General features: G+C 48.9%; 2 protein-coding genes across 3 annotated transcripts in view; one reads left to right on the plus strand and one right to left on the minus strand.

Annotated features, from left to right (window-relative positions):
* Positions 1-13,859, plus strand: VTI1B (vesicle transport through interaction with t-SNAREs 1B). 2 transcript variants are annotated; one of them, XM_040975413.1, is made up of 6 exons: positions 1-215; positions 4,817-4,875; positions 6,727-6,918; positions 9,240-9,413; positions 11,876-11,937; positions 13,379-13,859. In XM_040975413.1, the coding sequence occupies exons 1-6, from the start codon at positions 101-103 to the stop codon at positions 13,446-13,448; spliced, it is 672 nt and encodes a 223-aa protein (XP_040831347.1). In that variant the 5' UTR covers positions 1-100; the 3' UTR covers positions 13,449-13,859. The 2 variants fall into 2 exon arrangements, with proteins under 2 accessions (XP_040831347.1, XP_040831346.1); XM_040975412.1 differs by lacking the exon at positions 13,379-13,859 and adding an exon at positions 12,920-13,254 and having other exon boundaries at positions 15-215.
* The window catches only part of ARG2 (arginase 2), a 17,166-nt gene continuing 16,215 nt past the window's right edge, over positions 13,419-14,369 (minus strand). The window contains exon 8 of the mRNA XM_040975411.1: positions 13,419-13,624. Within this exon, the coding sequence (XP_040831345.1) occupies positions 13,419-13,624 (206 nt within the window). The remainder of the gene's footprint in view (positions 13,625-14,369) is intronic.

Below are 14,369 nucleotides of genomic sequence, written 5' to 3' on the forward strand. Positions count from 1 at the left end.
GGCGCCGCGATGGCCGTGGGGCTGGGCGGCTGACAGCCGGCCTAGGAGCCGACTCGGAGCCCGGCGGCTCGGCGGCCGCGGCCGTGGCACTGCCGCCGCGATGGCCACGTCCGCCGCTTCCTCGGAGCACTTCGAGAAGTTACACGAGATCTTCCGGGGCCTCCATGAAGACCTCGTAGGGGTGCCCGGGCGGCTGCTGGGGACCGCAGGGACGGGTGAGGCAGGGGCGGGACGGACTGGGGGCAGAGTCGCCCCGTGCGCGTGAGGAAGGGAAAGCCAAAGCAACCACCCCAAAGCCCCTCCGCCTCCTCGGGCGTCGCCACTCCTGCTGACACGCCGCGGGTGGACGGGTGGACGGGTGGGCGGGTGGGCGCCCGGGCTCGTCCCTGCTCTCATCTCTGCTTGCTCTTGTACCTTAAACCTGTGGTCCTGTGTTCCGGGGGATGGGCTTGTTTCGTAGCTGTCTGTGCTTTTACGCACTTCAAGGCAGGCATGGCTCTCAAGAGGGACCCCTCGTTTCCACCTGTCGTGACGAGAGGGTCCGTGGCACCAAAAAAACGGGGGGTTCAGGAGTCGTGGCTCTGGGGGGATTGGGACGTAAGGGGTTGGATGGGAGTTTGCCCAAGGGAGGAGAAAGGGGAAGAAGACGCAGCTGAGAGGGCAGAAGTGAATCCTCGCAGCTGTGTGTCGCTGGGGGTGGCGGGAGGCAGAACGCGAAGGGAGCGGAATGTCACCCCAACATGTCTGTCTGCACGTGATGTGGAGAGATGCGGTTTCAGCAGCAGATTTTATTTTATTTTTAAAGAGATTTATTCATTGATCTTATTGGAAGGGCAGATATACAGAGAGAGAGAGATCTTCCACCCACTGGTCCACTCCTCACGTGGCCACAGTGCCCGAGCTGAGCCCATCCGAGGAGCCAGGAGCTTCTGGGTCTTCTAGTCTTCGCTGGTGGGAACTTTAGCTACTAGGCCACCACGCTGGGCCCGGATTTTACTTTAGAAGGTTGTTGGGGGCTTGGGTAGAGGAGGAGAGGCAGGGGAAGGTGGGGCCGGGCCGGGAGCCCTGCTGTCCAGCTGGTGACAAGGGAGTCTGGAGGGTTCCAATCCCGCCGGAGGTGGTTCTGGGGCGGGGTCTGCCCTGTGGGATGTGGTTCATTAATTTTGACAAAGTAAAATGAGATGTTACCAGGGGAGATGAAAATAAAGGGGTATATAGTAACTGCTTGCAGAACTATCTCACGACTTTCCTTTTGTATGTTTAAAAAAATTCCTGGGCCCGGTGCCGTGGCCTAGTGGCTGAAGTCCTCCCCTTGAACACGCCCGAGATCCCATTTGGGTGCCGGTTCTAATCCTGGCAGTCCTGTTTCCCATCCAGCTCCCTGCTTGTGGCCTGGGAAAGCAGTCGAGGACGGTCCAATGCTTTGGGACCCTGCACCCGCGTGGGAGACCCAGACCCAGAAAGAAGCTTCTGGCTCCTGGCTCCGGATGGGCACAGCACCGGCCGTTGTGGTCATTTGGGGAGTGAATCATTGGACGGAAGATCTTCCTCTCTGTCTCTCCTCCCCTCTGTATATCTGACTTTGTAATAAAAATAAATAAATCCTTAAAAAAAAAAAAATCCCAGGTGGGTGGCTGAAACAAACTAAAAACAGTTTCTAGGTGCCAGCAGTGCAGGGCTAAGCCATCACCGGCAACACTGGCACTTAGCACTGCTGTTGCACTTTTAAAAAAATTATTTATTTGAAAGTCAGATTTATAGAGAGAAACAGAAAGATCTTCCCATCCACTGATTCACTCCCCAAGTGGCTACAGCAGCTAGAATGAGCTGATCCGAAGCCAGGAGCCAGGTAGGAGCCTCCTCCAGGTCTCCCACGTGGGTGCAGGGTCCCAAGGCTTTGGGCTGTCCTCGACTGCTTCCCCAGGTCACAAGGAGGGAGCTGGATGGGAAGCGGGGCTGCTGGGACATGAACTAGTGCCCAGATGGGTTCCAGGTGCCTGCAAAGTGAGGACTTTAACCACTAGGCTACTGCGCCAGGCCCAGTGCCCTAATTTTTTAATCTAATGAATATGTGATGTTGAATCCCCGTAGTGATGGTTTCTGCTTTGGGTTTTGCAGTATGTGAACGCGTCTTTGCATTTGTCTTTCTGCGGCTCCTCCGAGGAAGCCGGACCGCCTGCCCCGGTGCGGTCCTCGGGCGGGCTGCATTGTTCCCTCCCGTGTCCAGGAGAAGGCGCCACCACCCGTGGCCTTTCCCGTCGTGGCAGGTGTCCTGTCGGCCACGCATGTGGCGTGGGAGGTCGTGGGGCGCCCCATGGCCCTTCTGGTGCCTGTGCCACCAGCGTGGAGTCCGCTGCTTTGTCGTGGGCGGGAGCCTTCTTGGCTCTCGTACTTGGCGATGAGTTGTGGCAGTTCCGAGGGCGGACTCCCGGGAGCGCAGGAGCGTGCAGCAGCACTGGGGCTGGGAGGCCTGTGGTCCAGAGCTGGCGTGGCCGTTGACGCTCCACCGCGGCCAAGGCCAGCTCTGGACGACAGGATTTAGATTTCTTAGGACAAGATGCCAAGTGGGTTGCCATCATGTGTTTTGTTCTCTGAGGGGGCGTGGGGCCGCGGCGCTCCCCGCGGGGCAGGTGTGTGTCCTGTGACAGCCAGCCGACAGCAGGGCGTCTCCAAACGTCACAAGAGCCGTGAATGACAGAACGGCACAGGGAAGCCAGTGGGAGGAGTGTTTCCAGAACTTGAAACAATAATGAAATGCCAGGTTTTTTGTTTGTTTTTGTTGTTGTTAATAAAGGAGGAGACTTGCTGAGTAAGGCCGTTTTGGAAGACTGAGCCAGGAGGAGAGTGCGTGCGTGTGTGTGAGTGTGTGTCCCCGCCGCTGCTTGGCGCTCATGGGCTCCGGTCAGCAGTGCGAGTGCTGCAGGGTGGTGTTCCAGCTCGGAGCGATGACTCCCAGCACAATGGCAAGCTCTGCCTCCTGACAGCAGGTGTGGCAGGGCCCCCAGGAACAGCCCGGCTCCATCGCTGCGCGCTCCAGTTACATCCTGGCACTTGGGATCTGCCCCATTTGCCGTAGCTGTGAGCATTCTTCCGTTTTCTTATTTCTGGTTTTTTTTTTTTTTTTAAGATTTAGTTTTTATTTTTATTGGAAAGGCAGATATGCAGAGAGAGGGAGAGACAGAAAGATCTTCCATCTGCTGGTTCACTCCCCATGTAGCCACAACAGCCAAAGCTGAGCCAATCTGAAGCCAGAAGCTAGGAGCTTCCGATGGGTCTCGCACACGGGTGCAGGGTCCCAAGGCCATTCTGTACTGCTTTCCCGGGCCACAAGCAGGGAGCTGGGACACAAACTGGTGCCCTTATGGCATCCTGGCTCATGGAAAGTGAGGATTTAGCCTCTAGGCTATCGTGCTGGACCTCTTAAATGTATATATATTTTTAAAAACATCAAAAGTAACACAGCAGCTTTTATTGTTGCTGTTTAGGGAGGCAGAGAGCGCCCATTCATGGGTTTACTCCTCAGGACAGTGGCTCAGGGCTTGGTGGGTTAGTGCTGAAGTCTGGAGCCAGGAGCGCAGTGCCGGCTCTCATGTGGCTGGCAGGAATCCTCGCTGCGGAGCCGTCATGGCTGCCCCCGGGTCTGCAGTGCCAGGAGGCCGGAGTCGGGAACTGGAGCCAGGACACAGACTCCAGTTGCTCCAGTGTGGACACGGGCTTCTCAACTGCTAGCCTGAAGTTTTATCGAGTATGAGGGCACACCAGGAATTTCATGAGCAAATTAAATTTGAAAATAATATTATTGGGAACGTTTTGAAACCTACGACTGTTTTATTTTTCATAATTTGCATTTTCCACAAGTGTTTTTGAAGTGCCCTTGGATAGAGATGTCTCACTCCCTCGTGTTCTGTCCGAGGAAGCAGGTCAGGTTCCACGGAACCGAAGGGAGTCCCAGGCTCACCCGCTGACGCCGGTGCAGAGCCGGTACCAGAACCTAAGCCTGGAACTCATCCGGGCTCCCCCGCCCCAGGCAGCTGTTGATAAGCAGCATTGCAGTACCCTCTTCGTAGTTTTTGCCATGTCCTGGTGCCATTTTTACTTTTGTCTTCTTTATAGACACTGAAACTTCCATGTAAAAAAAAGTGTATTTGGTGTAGTTATTTTGGAAGAAAACTTGGTATATTCTAAATAGAAAATATGTGTAATCTGACTAGAAAAAAATGTAACAGTGAAAGCAAACAAACACTGTTTAATAAGCTGCTCCTGCTTTGAAGCGGGGACTTCCGTTTGTTAAAGAGGGAGATTAAAGAGGGAGATTAAAGAGGGAGATGGTGCCAGGACAGGGTTCATTGTGCACGTCATTACCAGTGCTACCACCAGGGGGAGACAAGCACCACACCCGCTAGCCGCCAGGAAAGCGCCCTTGCAGGAGAGCTGTGGCAGAGGGTTAATATGCAGAAAGTGATTCCTCACACCGTGGAGGCAGAGATTCCTGAGAGTCGGTGTGGGGAAGAATTCCTGTTGATGAAATCAGGCCTGCCTCCTCAGAGCAGAATAGCAAAGGTTGGGGATGCTGAACTGGACGGCATGGTTTCTTAGGAGACTCTGTTCGCTTTTAAGACCAATCAATGATGCAGGACTTGCTCCCCAGGCATTCGGTGTGCGATGCAGTGGCTTCTCTTCCCTCCTCAGCGCCTTTAGGGGTCAGTTAGTACTGCTGCTCCCAGCAGGGCTGGAGGGGACACCTGCTCTGAGCTGAGTGAGTGGCCTTCACAAAGGAAGCTGCTGTGAGACTTGGAAACTTGTCTGTCTTTTCCAGAAGAGAAGAAGAAGCTGATCAGAGATTTCGATGAAAAGCAACAAGAAGCAAATGAAACCGTAAGAGTTCGTCCCTGTTTCCTCCTGCCTCGTATTTCTGAGTGCTGCGCTCTGTTGATCTTGATTGTAACGGTTTCTTCCTACATGAGGCCAGCGAACGGGAGTGGGTGTTGAGAAAGGGGCTGACCGACACGAGTGGGTAGTTGAGTTCCTTCCTGAAGTAGGAGTTTTGACAGCGCATGAGCAGTAAGGGCGTTCTTGGACTTTCACCTGAGGGGTCTGCTTAAATCTCTCGTCAGTAAGATGATTACTGGCTTGTTGTTGTTTTTTTAAGACACGCATTACTTTGTGATTTAAAAAATTATTTATTTGAAAGGCAGAGTGGCAGAGACATTCCATCCACTGGTTCACTCCTCAAATGGCTGCATGGCCAGGGCTGGGTCCAAGGCAGCAGTCAGGAGCCAGGAGCCAGCCAAGTTTCTTTTGCTGTAACCCTCTGGCAACAAGATTCCCTCTGCTTCTGTCTCTTTGTCAGCTAGTTTCACTGCACCTGTTACGATCGGGGTAACATCCCTGTCCCAGCACTGCTCTGCAGAAATAGCTACCACAGAATAGACTGTAAAATTCTCCTTAGCCCAGAGTGTCTCCTTCTAGCTTATTGTGATTCAGCTGCCCTGATTGTAGCCATGAGATTTTGAGAAATCATCTTATCTACATGCTTTTCTGTGTTCTGAATCTATTTTCAAAAGGACCAGGCCTCTAGACCATGGAGTCATCTCCTTTATGGGTTCTAGAATCTTCTCTTACTGCTTGCCCAGTATAGGTGAATCCACCCATGACACCTGTAACGTAGTCAGTCTTCTTTCAGTTAACATCTTGGTAGCATGGTTTTTTTCTCTGCGACTGACTTATCTGTTTGATGCTCAGATACCTTCTCTCTCTGAACTTAGAAAAATGAACAAACTCTGGCTACCCAGGCTGTTGAATGATACAGGACCTCTTGTGAACCTGTATAGGTGTTACATTTTACCTGTTCCACAAAAGGGAAGTTGGATTCCCCAAAGCAGCCTGCTCTGCAGGCCCCGGTTATCTCCTGCCTGGAGACAAACATAACTTTTTTGGAAATAGGAGGAAGAGGAGAACCAGATCATGTGGTTTTTAGTATAGCCCTCAAAGTGCTTATATTTCTTTTAAAAATATTTATTTATTTAAAAGGCAGATTAAGACAGAGACCTATCTTCCACCCATTGGTTCATGACCCTCTTACCTCCCTTCCCTCCCAAAATGGTGGAACCAGCCAGGACTGGGCTAGTCCCAAGCCAGGAGTCAGGAACTCCACCCCAGTTTCCCACACCAGGGCATGGACCCCCACTCTTGGGCCATCTTTGGCTGCCTTCCTAACAAGCACATTGCTAGGGAGCTGGGTCAGACACAGAGCAGCCAAGACTTGAGCAGCATGCCAGCATCACAGGCAGTGTCGTAACACACTGCACCACAGGGCCAGTCCTTGGGCTGCACAGCAGCACTGCTGAACCAGGCTAAAGGCTTAGTACATTGGAAAGAGCTGACCCCTCTTACTGTGTCATCTTGATCAGGTTTAGGTCTTATTTGTGAAGTGGATAAAGTATTCCCTGTCGAAGTACAGAGGATTAAATTAGAAAATGTAAAAAAAAACCAAAACAAAACCAGTAAGCTAAAGAGGGGCAAGCATTGTGGCACAGTGGGTTGAGGCACCACTTGTGAGGCTGTCATACCATATCAATGCCCCAGATGGTACTGATGTACTTGTGCCCCATGAAGCATATGGTTGAATGTTTACGTGGGGGTGGTATGTGCTTAGATGATTCTAAACTAGGCACATCCCCAGAGGAACCAGGCCATGGGCTCATTGTCCTCTCTTTGCTTTCCCAGCTGGCAGAGATGGAAGAGGAACTACGTTATGCACCTTTGTCTTTCCGTAATCCCATGATGTCTAAGCTTCGAAACTACCGGAAGGACCTTGCCAAACTGCACCGGGAGGTGAGGAGCACGCCTCTGACGGCTCCGCCTGGGAGCCGAGGAGACATGAAGCACGGGGCATATGCCATCGAGAACGAGCACGTGGTAAGCTGCTGTTCTGTGCAAGGGTCTGAGAGACGGGGTTCACCTTACTGTGGGGTGCAGCTCTCAGGGCCCTACACACTGGGTTTTCTTGTCTGTACCTTTATTTCTTTCCTGTCATCTCCCTGCGTCCCTACCCTAGCTAGGCAAGTCTTTATAAACCATGTGCATATTTTATTTATTTCCATGCTTAATGCATGAGCGAGTCTTTAATAAATTTCTGAAAAACTGGAATTAAAATATAACTCTAGAGATAGGCATATGGCACACCAGTTCGTTCCCACTTGAGGGACCCGTATTCTGAGTGTCTGGCCTGAGTCCCAGCTTCCAGCCAGTGCACACCTGCGCGGCAGCAGATGGAGGTGCAGTTATGTGCAAGACCTGGATGGAGTCCCTGGCTCCTGGATGTGGCCTGCTCCAGCTGCTCTGGACATTTGGGGATTTAACCAGCAGATGGAAGATCACACTCTGCCTTTCAAATGGAAAATGTTCTTAGTTTTAAAAATAAATGGGCCTCCTCACATATTTTTCACAGTACATGTTTTCCATGAACTTGCTGAAAACTTACATGCAGGAAATGTTTTGTGTATGTTTAACAGCTTTACTTGTCACCTGTTATTTTTATTTGTGCTCAGTATTCCTAACCCATTAGACCAATTTCTTTTCTTCCTGAGTGTTTTTCTTATACATTTTATTTTATTTTATTTATAAGGATTTTTTTTTTATTGGAAAGGCAGATCAAATTTACAGAGAGAAGGAGAGACAGAAAGATCTTCCATCTGCTGGTTCACTCCCAAAATGGCTGCAATGGCCAAAACTGAGCCCATCGGAAGCCAGGAGCCAGGAGCTTCTGGGTCTCCCATGTGGGTGCAGGGTCCTAAGGCTTTAGGCTATCCTGTACTGCTTCTCAGGCCATAAGCAGGGAGCTGGATGGGAAGTAGAACAGCCAGGACATGAACCAGCATCTGTATGGAATCCCAACGTGTGCAAGGCAAGGATTTAGCCATTGAGCCATCAGAACCAGGCCTTATCTTATGAATTTTAGTTACTGTCTCAAGTATGTCAAAAATTTTTCAGTGAGGCTTTTTCTGTTTCAGTGTCTGAGGACCAGAGGTCTCTCCTCCATTGGTTTACTCTTCAGGTGCTGGCAGCAGCTGGGGGAGGTGGGGTACAGGAGCCAGAAGCTGAAGCTATGTCTCCCCTTTGGCTGGCAGGATCCCAGACATGTGACTGTCATCTATACATTAGCCGGAAGGTGGAATTGGAAGCTGCGATTGAAGTCTAAGTACTGGAATATAGGATGAGGGTATTATCAGGAACACCTTAACCACTGTGCCAAGCATCTGTCCTGACTTAGGTTATCAGTATTTTTAAAAATGAATCCAGGCTTCTCTTGACCTTGGTGTCAGGATGACCCAGTAACAGATACAGTGTTATTCATATGCTTCATGGTAATGGGAAGTGAACCAGATCACCTCTCTAGCCTTCTCCTTGTTCTTAGCTGAGTCGCATGCTCCTTGATGGAGCCCAGCTGGTTGTCAGCTGCTCCGGGACAGACCCTGTGCGCTCTGAGTAGCTGAGAACCTAGAGTTGCACCTGTTTTGGTCAATGGTTGATTCCGTCTGACAAAGACTGCTTTTGTCCCCGTGGTGCCCGTGCTTAGGATTACCCATAGAGGAAATCCCCAGGGAGGCCACTTGGCTACAAGGGCAGCAGGCAGGCTGAGCTCACAGTGCATGGCATGGCAACTTTGGCCTCACCAAGAGTGTAACCCCATAGTTTTCCAGGCTTCTGGTTTCTTTTAAGGACAAGACAGGAACTCACTCCCAGCCTTGGATCCCCAGTACCACACCAGCCAAGTGGAAATCCTCAGGGAATTCATCCTTTCCTTCCTAGGACTGCAGGGTCTGGCCGACTTCTGCATGACACCGTCAGTCACAGTATGTTTGCAGTCCCAGGCAATTCCCTACTCTGGGCTGCTTCCTCTCAGGTGTCGGACCAGGAGGCCGACACACAGTTCAGACTCATCACAAACAGGGAGCATGCTGCACTGTGTTTAGTCTTTCTTCCTCACCTCACTTACATGGAATAAGCAGTGAAACGGCAATCACTGTGATCCTGATGATTGAGCTCCAGGTTCCGCTTTGGCCTGTGACCTTGACCAGGATCTTAGAGTTCGTTAGAAACAGCATCTTGGGTTCTGTCAAGAGGGTAGTGAAAATGACTGCTCGCCGAATCCCTTCTTGTACAGGGAAGGTCAGAAGAAATGTGTTGGAATGAATTTATAATGGAAAAATAACTTTTCCCTCGCATCCTCCCATTAGAATCGACTACAATCCCAAAGGGCATTGCTTCTGCAAGGCACTGAGAGCCTGAACCGGGCCACCCAGAGCATTGAGCGTTCTCATCGGATTGCCACCGAGACGGACCAGATTGGCTCAGAAATCATAGAAGAACTGGGGGAACAAAGAGAGCAGTTGGAACGCACCAAAGGCAGAGTAAGTCTGGGCAGGTTGGGAAGAGGGTGTTGGGGGCATGTGGGTGGGCTCACTGCACCCAGATGTCATGCTGAGGCGAGCAGCATACAGCATTCTGAATTTAGGGAGTAGATTTTTTTAAATGATTTATTTTTCGAGTTGGTGCAGTGGCAAAACAGGCTAATCCTGTACCTGCAATACTGGCATCCCCTATGGGCGCCACTTCTGATTGTGGCCTGGGAAAGCAGTAGAAGTGGCCCAAGGCCTTGGCCCCTGCACTTCTGTGGAGACCCAGAAGAAGCTACCATTGCAGCCATCTGGAGAGTGAACCAGCAGGTCCAAGATCTCTGTCTCTCCTCTTTGTAATTCTGCCTTTCCAATAAAAACTTTATGAAAAAGAGTTATAGAGGGAGGGGGAAAGAGAGGGAGATCATTATCCACTAGTTTACGCCCCCAAATGGTTGAAGCTGAGCTCATCCAAAACCAGGATCCAGGGGCTTCCTCCAGGTCTCCCACGTGGGTGCAGGGGCCCAAGAACTTGAGGCAAAAGCAGGGACAGTCAGGACTCAAACTGGTGCCCATGTGGGGTACTGGTGCTGCGCTGGAACCTTCACATGCTATATCACCATGCTGGCCCCAGGAGTAATTGTTAGAGTCTTATTTTTTCAAGTTTTACTTTGCTTAGCTAAGAGAAATTTTACTCCTGATATTTATATATAATTGGAAATTTGTTTTAGAAAAGGGGGAAAAGTCTGAAAGAGCCAAATTTTGCATTTGTAAAAATTACAGCCATTCCAACTTTAGTTCCTGTATCATCTATTGTTGCAAAGAAATAATGTTTAAAAGTGCTTAAGAAATTAAAGCTGCCAATCAAATTTTTATTTTCTTACGCAACTACTGGGATAATTTGCTGTTATGAAGATACCTACTTTAAGAAGTGTGCTTCAGAAAGTTTATAGAAAATGGAAGTAAACAGGGATTGGCATTGTGTAGTAGTAGGGAAAGCCACCACTTTGCAATGCTGGTATCCCATATGGGCTGTCTGAGGCCCTGGAGGCTCCAGTTCCAGTTCCGTGCCCTGGTGATGATCCGGGAAAAGCAGAAAATGGTCCAAGTGTTTGGGTTGCTGACACCCATGTATGAGAGAGAGAGAGAGAGAGAGAGAGAGAGAGAGAGACTGGCTTGTCTCGTGGCCATTGCAGCCATCTGGGGAATCTAAATTCTTTCAAATAAATGAATAAAGTCTTTCACGAAAAATGGAATTGAAAGAATGAATTTATTCTGGTGTAAAAATTTTCATATGTAGAAAATTTATATTGTGAAATAACTGCATGGATTTTAAAGCCATTTTTTTTTTTGCACCAAAATAACTCAATTTTATTTTTCTACTACCTTTAACAAATTCTTTTATACAGAGAGTAAGTGCCCACCTGTAGTCTCAGTCCCCCAAGCCAACGGCTGTGGCCAGAGGCAGCTGCTGTAAGCAGCCCACGCCTCCCACATGGGTTCTGCCCGTTGAGCTGCCACTACCATCTCCAGGGTCTGCGTTGTCACAGAGATGAACTAGAATTCAGCACTTGGTAACTAGGCCAAATGCCTGCTCTGTGAGACTAAATAGTACCACTGACGGAATATAATGATACAGTCTGCAATATATAAACCTTTGCTGTTACCTTTAGTTGAATCATTGCAGGAAACACACATATTCAGGCCAAATGATGACTGTACTTTTGTAAGAAGCTCTGAAAAATAACTCGTTTCTTCCCTTCTGTGAGTTAATCTACAGATATTTCACTAGTACAGTTGGCCATTGGAATGCTATAACTCTTAATAACATGAGGAAAATCCAGACTGAAAGATATTGTGACCAAGATTTGGACAGGAAAATATCTCAGTACTACCTACAATTCTCCATTCTTAGAGCAGTGAAAATTCACAAATCACAAGGCAGGCATTTTGATTACAGGTTGTGTGGCCTGGTTGAATTCAAAGCTAAGGAACATGATTCAGCTGAGAAAGCAATCTACCAAGGCTACTGGGTACGAGAACACGTGACAAGTGGCATCCACTTAAATGCCTCCAGTTCTGTAGCTTAGAAATGGGAAGTGAAAGGGAAGGGCCCTTGGGAGCCAGTTCCTGTACACACAGTTCAATGAATTTTAAAGGGGCAAAGGAAAACACCCTACTCCAAAAGTGGTAGCCGACCAACATACAACAAGGGCATTCAACAGGCTTTCCCGGAATTTGGCTGATGAAACTAAAATCTTCAGTTGCTCACGAGTTGCATCAGTCACCAGCTGGGTGCGTGCAAAGCCTCCTTGTTCTGAGTAGCCAAGGCAGAGGGTGCGTTCGGAGGCTCTCATGCAAGTCGGGTGTACAGGTTTTTTGGATTTTTTTCAATGTATACACCATGATATATCCTGTAAGTTTTGGAATATTCAGTTCTACAGCATGCGGAAATAATTACTGTTTTCTCTTTTCAGCTGGTAAACACAAGTGAAAACCTGAGCAAAAGTCGAAAGATTCTTCGTTCAATGTCCAGAAAGTAAGTTTTTAAAATAAAGAGTTATAGTTTAACACCTTTCAACCAGGAGAACTTAAAAGTCTCAATGAAGCGCCTTGTGACTTCATGCCAGTTGGTCCCCACTGCCAAGCTGTGGGCTTGTGTAGTTAACTACCCCAGGATAAAATCCTTTGTTAAGAGTATCTGCTGACTTGGAGCGTGCTAAAAGGTCCTGGCTTGTGCTACTTAGAGAAGCCAACACCCGGGAATAACAGAGCTTCGTATCTTTTGGCATATATTTGTGAAAACTTGATTAGAAAAGTTTTCTTTGCTGCTATTCAATACTTGCTTTTTACAAGATTTTTGGCTTTTTTAGGCAGATTTACAGAGAAAAGGAGAAACAGAAAAAGATCTACCACATGCTAATCCATGCCCCAAGTAATCACAAGGAGCTTATTTTGGGTTTCCCTCACGGGTGTAGGGTCCCAAGGCTTTGGGCTGTCCTCGACTGCTTTCCCAGGCCACAAGCAGGGAGCTGGATGGGAAGCAGGGCTGCTGGGATCAGAAACCAGCTCCTATATGGGATCCTAGAATCTGCAAGGTGAGGACTTTAGCCACTACCATACTGGGCCCTCAATACTTGCTTTTGGTTGTTACTGCCCTTCATGGGAATTGGCTGGTTTTCCAAAATTTTCATCTTGTAAGAACTAGACTTAAAACCCTACCAGAATGGCAATTTTAAAAAAAATTAAAATAGCTGCCATTTAAAACCATTTTGCAAAAGTGAAGAAAGCATTTTTGTGCTTTTTTGCTTGGTGTCATGAGGTAGACAGTATTAATCCCCAAGTTAGGGCAAACCAGCCTCAGGAGCCGTTACCCAGCAAAGATCGCTGGAAGTACTTGGTGCTGGGTGGCTGCGTGATTAAACGCACATGGTCTGCCCAGCAATCCCCCAGTACTGAGAATGGGAGGGAGCTGGTGACAAGGATTCTGACTGTTCCGCTCTTGGCTTCCCTCCCTCCAGAGTGACAACCAACAAGCTGTTACTCTCCATCATCATCCTGCTGGAGCTGGCCATCCTGGCAGTCCTGGTTTATTACAAATTCTTTCACAAGCACTGAACTTCCTAAATGGAAGGGATTGTGGAGCAGAACTCTGACCTGTGATTGAAGCATGTTGCTGCTGCTAACGGTGCAAGGATGCCCTGTGTGGCCAGAGCGTGGGAGGAGGGGGGAGACGGAGAGCCAGGGTCACGTGAAGAACGGCAACTAGACCAGTGACATACCAAGGTAATAAATGCTGTTTATAACTGCTTTAAATTTACATGGTACTGTAACGTGTTCATACTTATGGACTGGATAAAAACATTTACAGTAGGAATATTGGTCACCAAAAGGTAAAGGGGGCACCTTTACAGATGTGCTCATTAAGGCAGTGCTGGCCCAGGCAGCACCGCTCATCTGTCCCCTCAACTGCCTTGCAGTTCCGGAATGCCCACTGTGAAACGTACCATCAAGTATTTCCTAAATTCTCACACACTCTGCACTTTCTGATTCGTCTGGTGAACTTGGTGTAGGAAGTTGGTCATAGGTGATATGTCCTCCTTCTCTCGTCTGACCAAAACTCGAAGCGATCACATCCACGGCCAGGCTAGCCGTAGCCTTCGCCTCGTCCTCCGAAGCGGCTAACCGAGGATTGACTTCCACAAGATCCAGAGCCGACAGCAACCCTGTGAGAAGAACAGAGTGTAACGGAACCTCAGAAAACTGCCTAGCTGCCACTTCCAAGGAGGGTCTTCGCACCTGGACAGGGAGAACAAACTAAGGGGAAAATATGAACTGTAAAATCACCTTTTGTTTTCTCTCAGTCAAGAAACCTTTAAGGAAATAAATCATCCTCTTATCTACTAACATAGTGGTACAGCTGCTAGGTTCTCGGAATAAGAAATGGGTGTGGTGTGCGGAGGATGGTATTTCAACCTGCTTCCTGGGAAAATGTGTGCTGTTTGCAGCGTGACTAGGAACCTTCCAGAGCCAGCCTAGAATAGCGGCAAGTGTCAAGGTAGAGAGAATCCCATTAGCAAAGCCATGGTCCTGCTTTTGAACTCAGAGCTGTATCGGAGTCTTGTACAGCACCAGACCATGTATCCCGAAGTGTGGTTAATTCTACAAGCCTCCTTCTCACGCTGTGGAACTGGGCCAAGGGCAGGCTCTATGCCTGACAGATGTCTCCTGGCAGACCTACCCATTATCTTACACTTGGTGAGGATTCAGCCATGTGTGAATCCTGTGAGGGTCTGCAAGCTGCTGCCCAAGTCCCCAGCACTGCTCCTTTGACCTGAAGGGAATTAGACCAGAAGCTATCTAGTCCTGACCTCTGTCCCTGAAATGTATTTTGACGGAGCTGATTATTCTGGGTGAAGTTAATCTTCTTTAGGAGCCATCTGAACAAGCAGTGCTCAAGGATACAAGGAT

The sequence above is a fragment of the Ochotona curzoniae genome, unplaced genomic scaffold (genome assembly GCF_017591425.1).
Source record: "Ochotona curzoniae isolate NIBS_2020 unplaced genomic scaffold, NIBS_Ocur_1.0 contig_2688, whole genome shotgun sequence".
NCBI classification, from domain to species: Eukaryota; Metazoa; Chordata; class Mammalia; order Lagomorpha; family Ochotonidae; genus Ochotona; species Ochotona curzoniae.

Coding starts and splice junctions, on each gene's coding strand:
- VTI1B (XM_040975412.1), top strand. CDS start 101: ATGGCCACGTCCGCCGCTTCCTCGGAGCACTTCGAGAAGTTACACGAG. Junction 216..4,816: donor GCTGGGGACCGCAGGGACGG/GTGAGGCAGGGG, acceptor TGTCTTTTCCAG/AAGAGAAGAAGAAGCTGATC. Junction 9,414..11,875: donor TGGAACGCACCAAAGGCAGA/GTAAGTCTGGGC, acceptor TTCTCTTTTCAG/CTGGTAAACACAAGTGAAAA.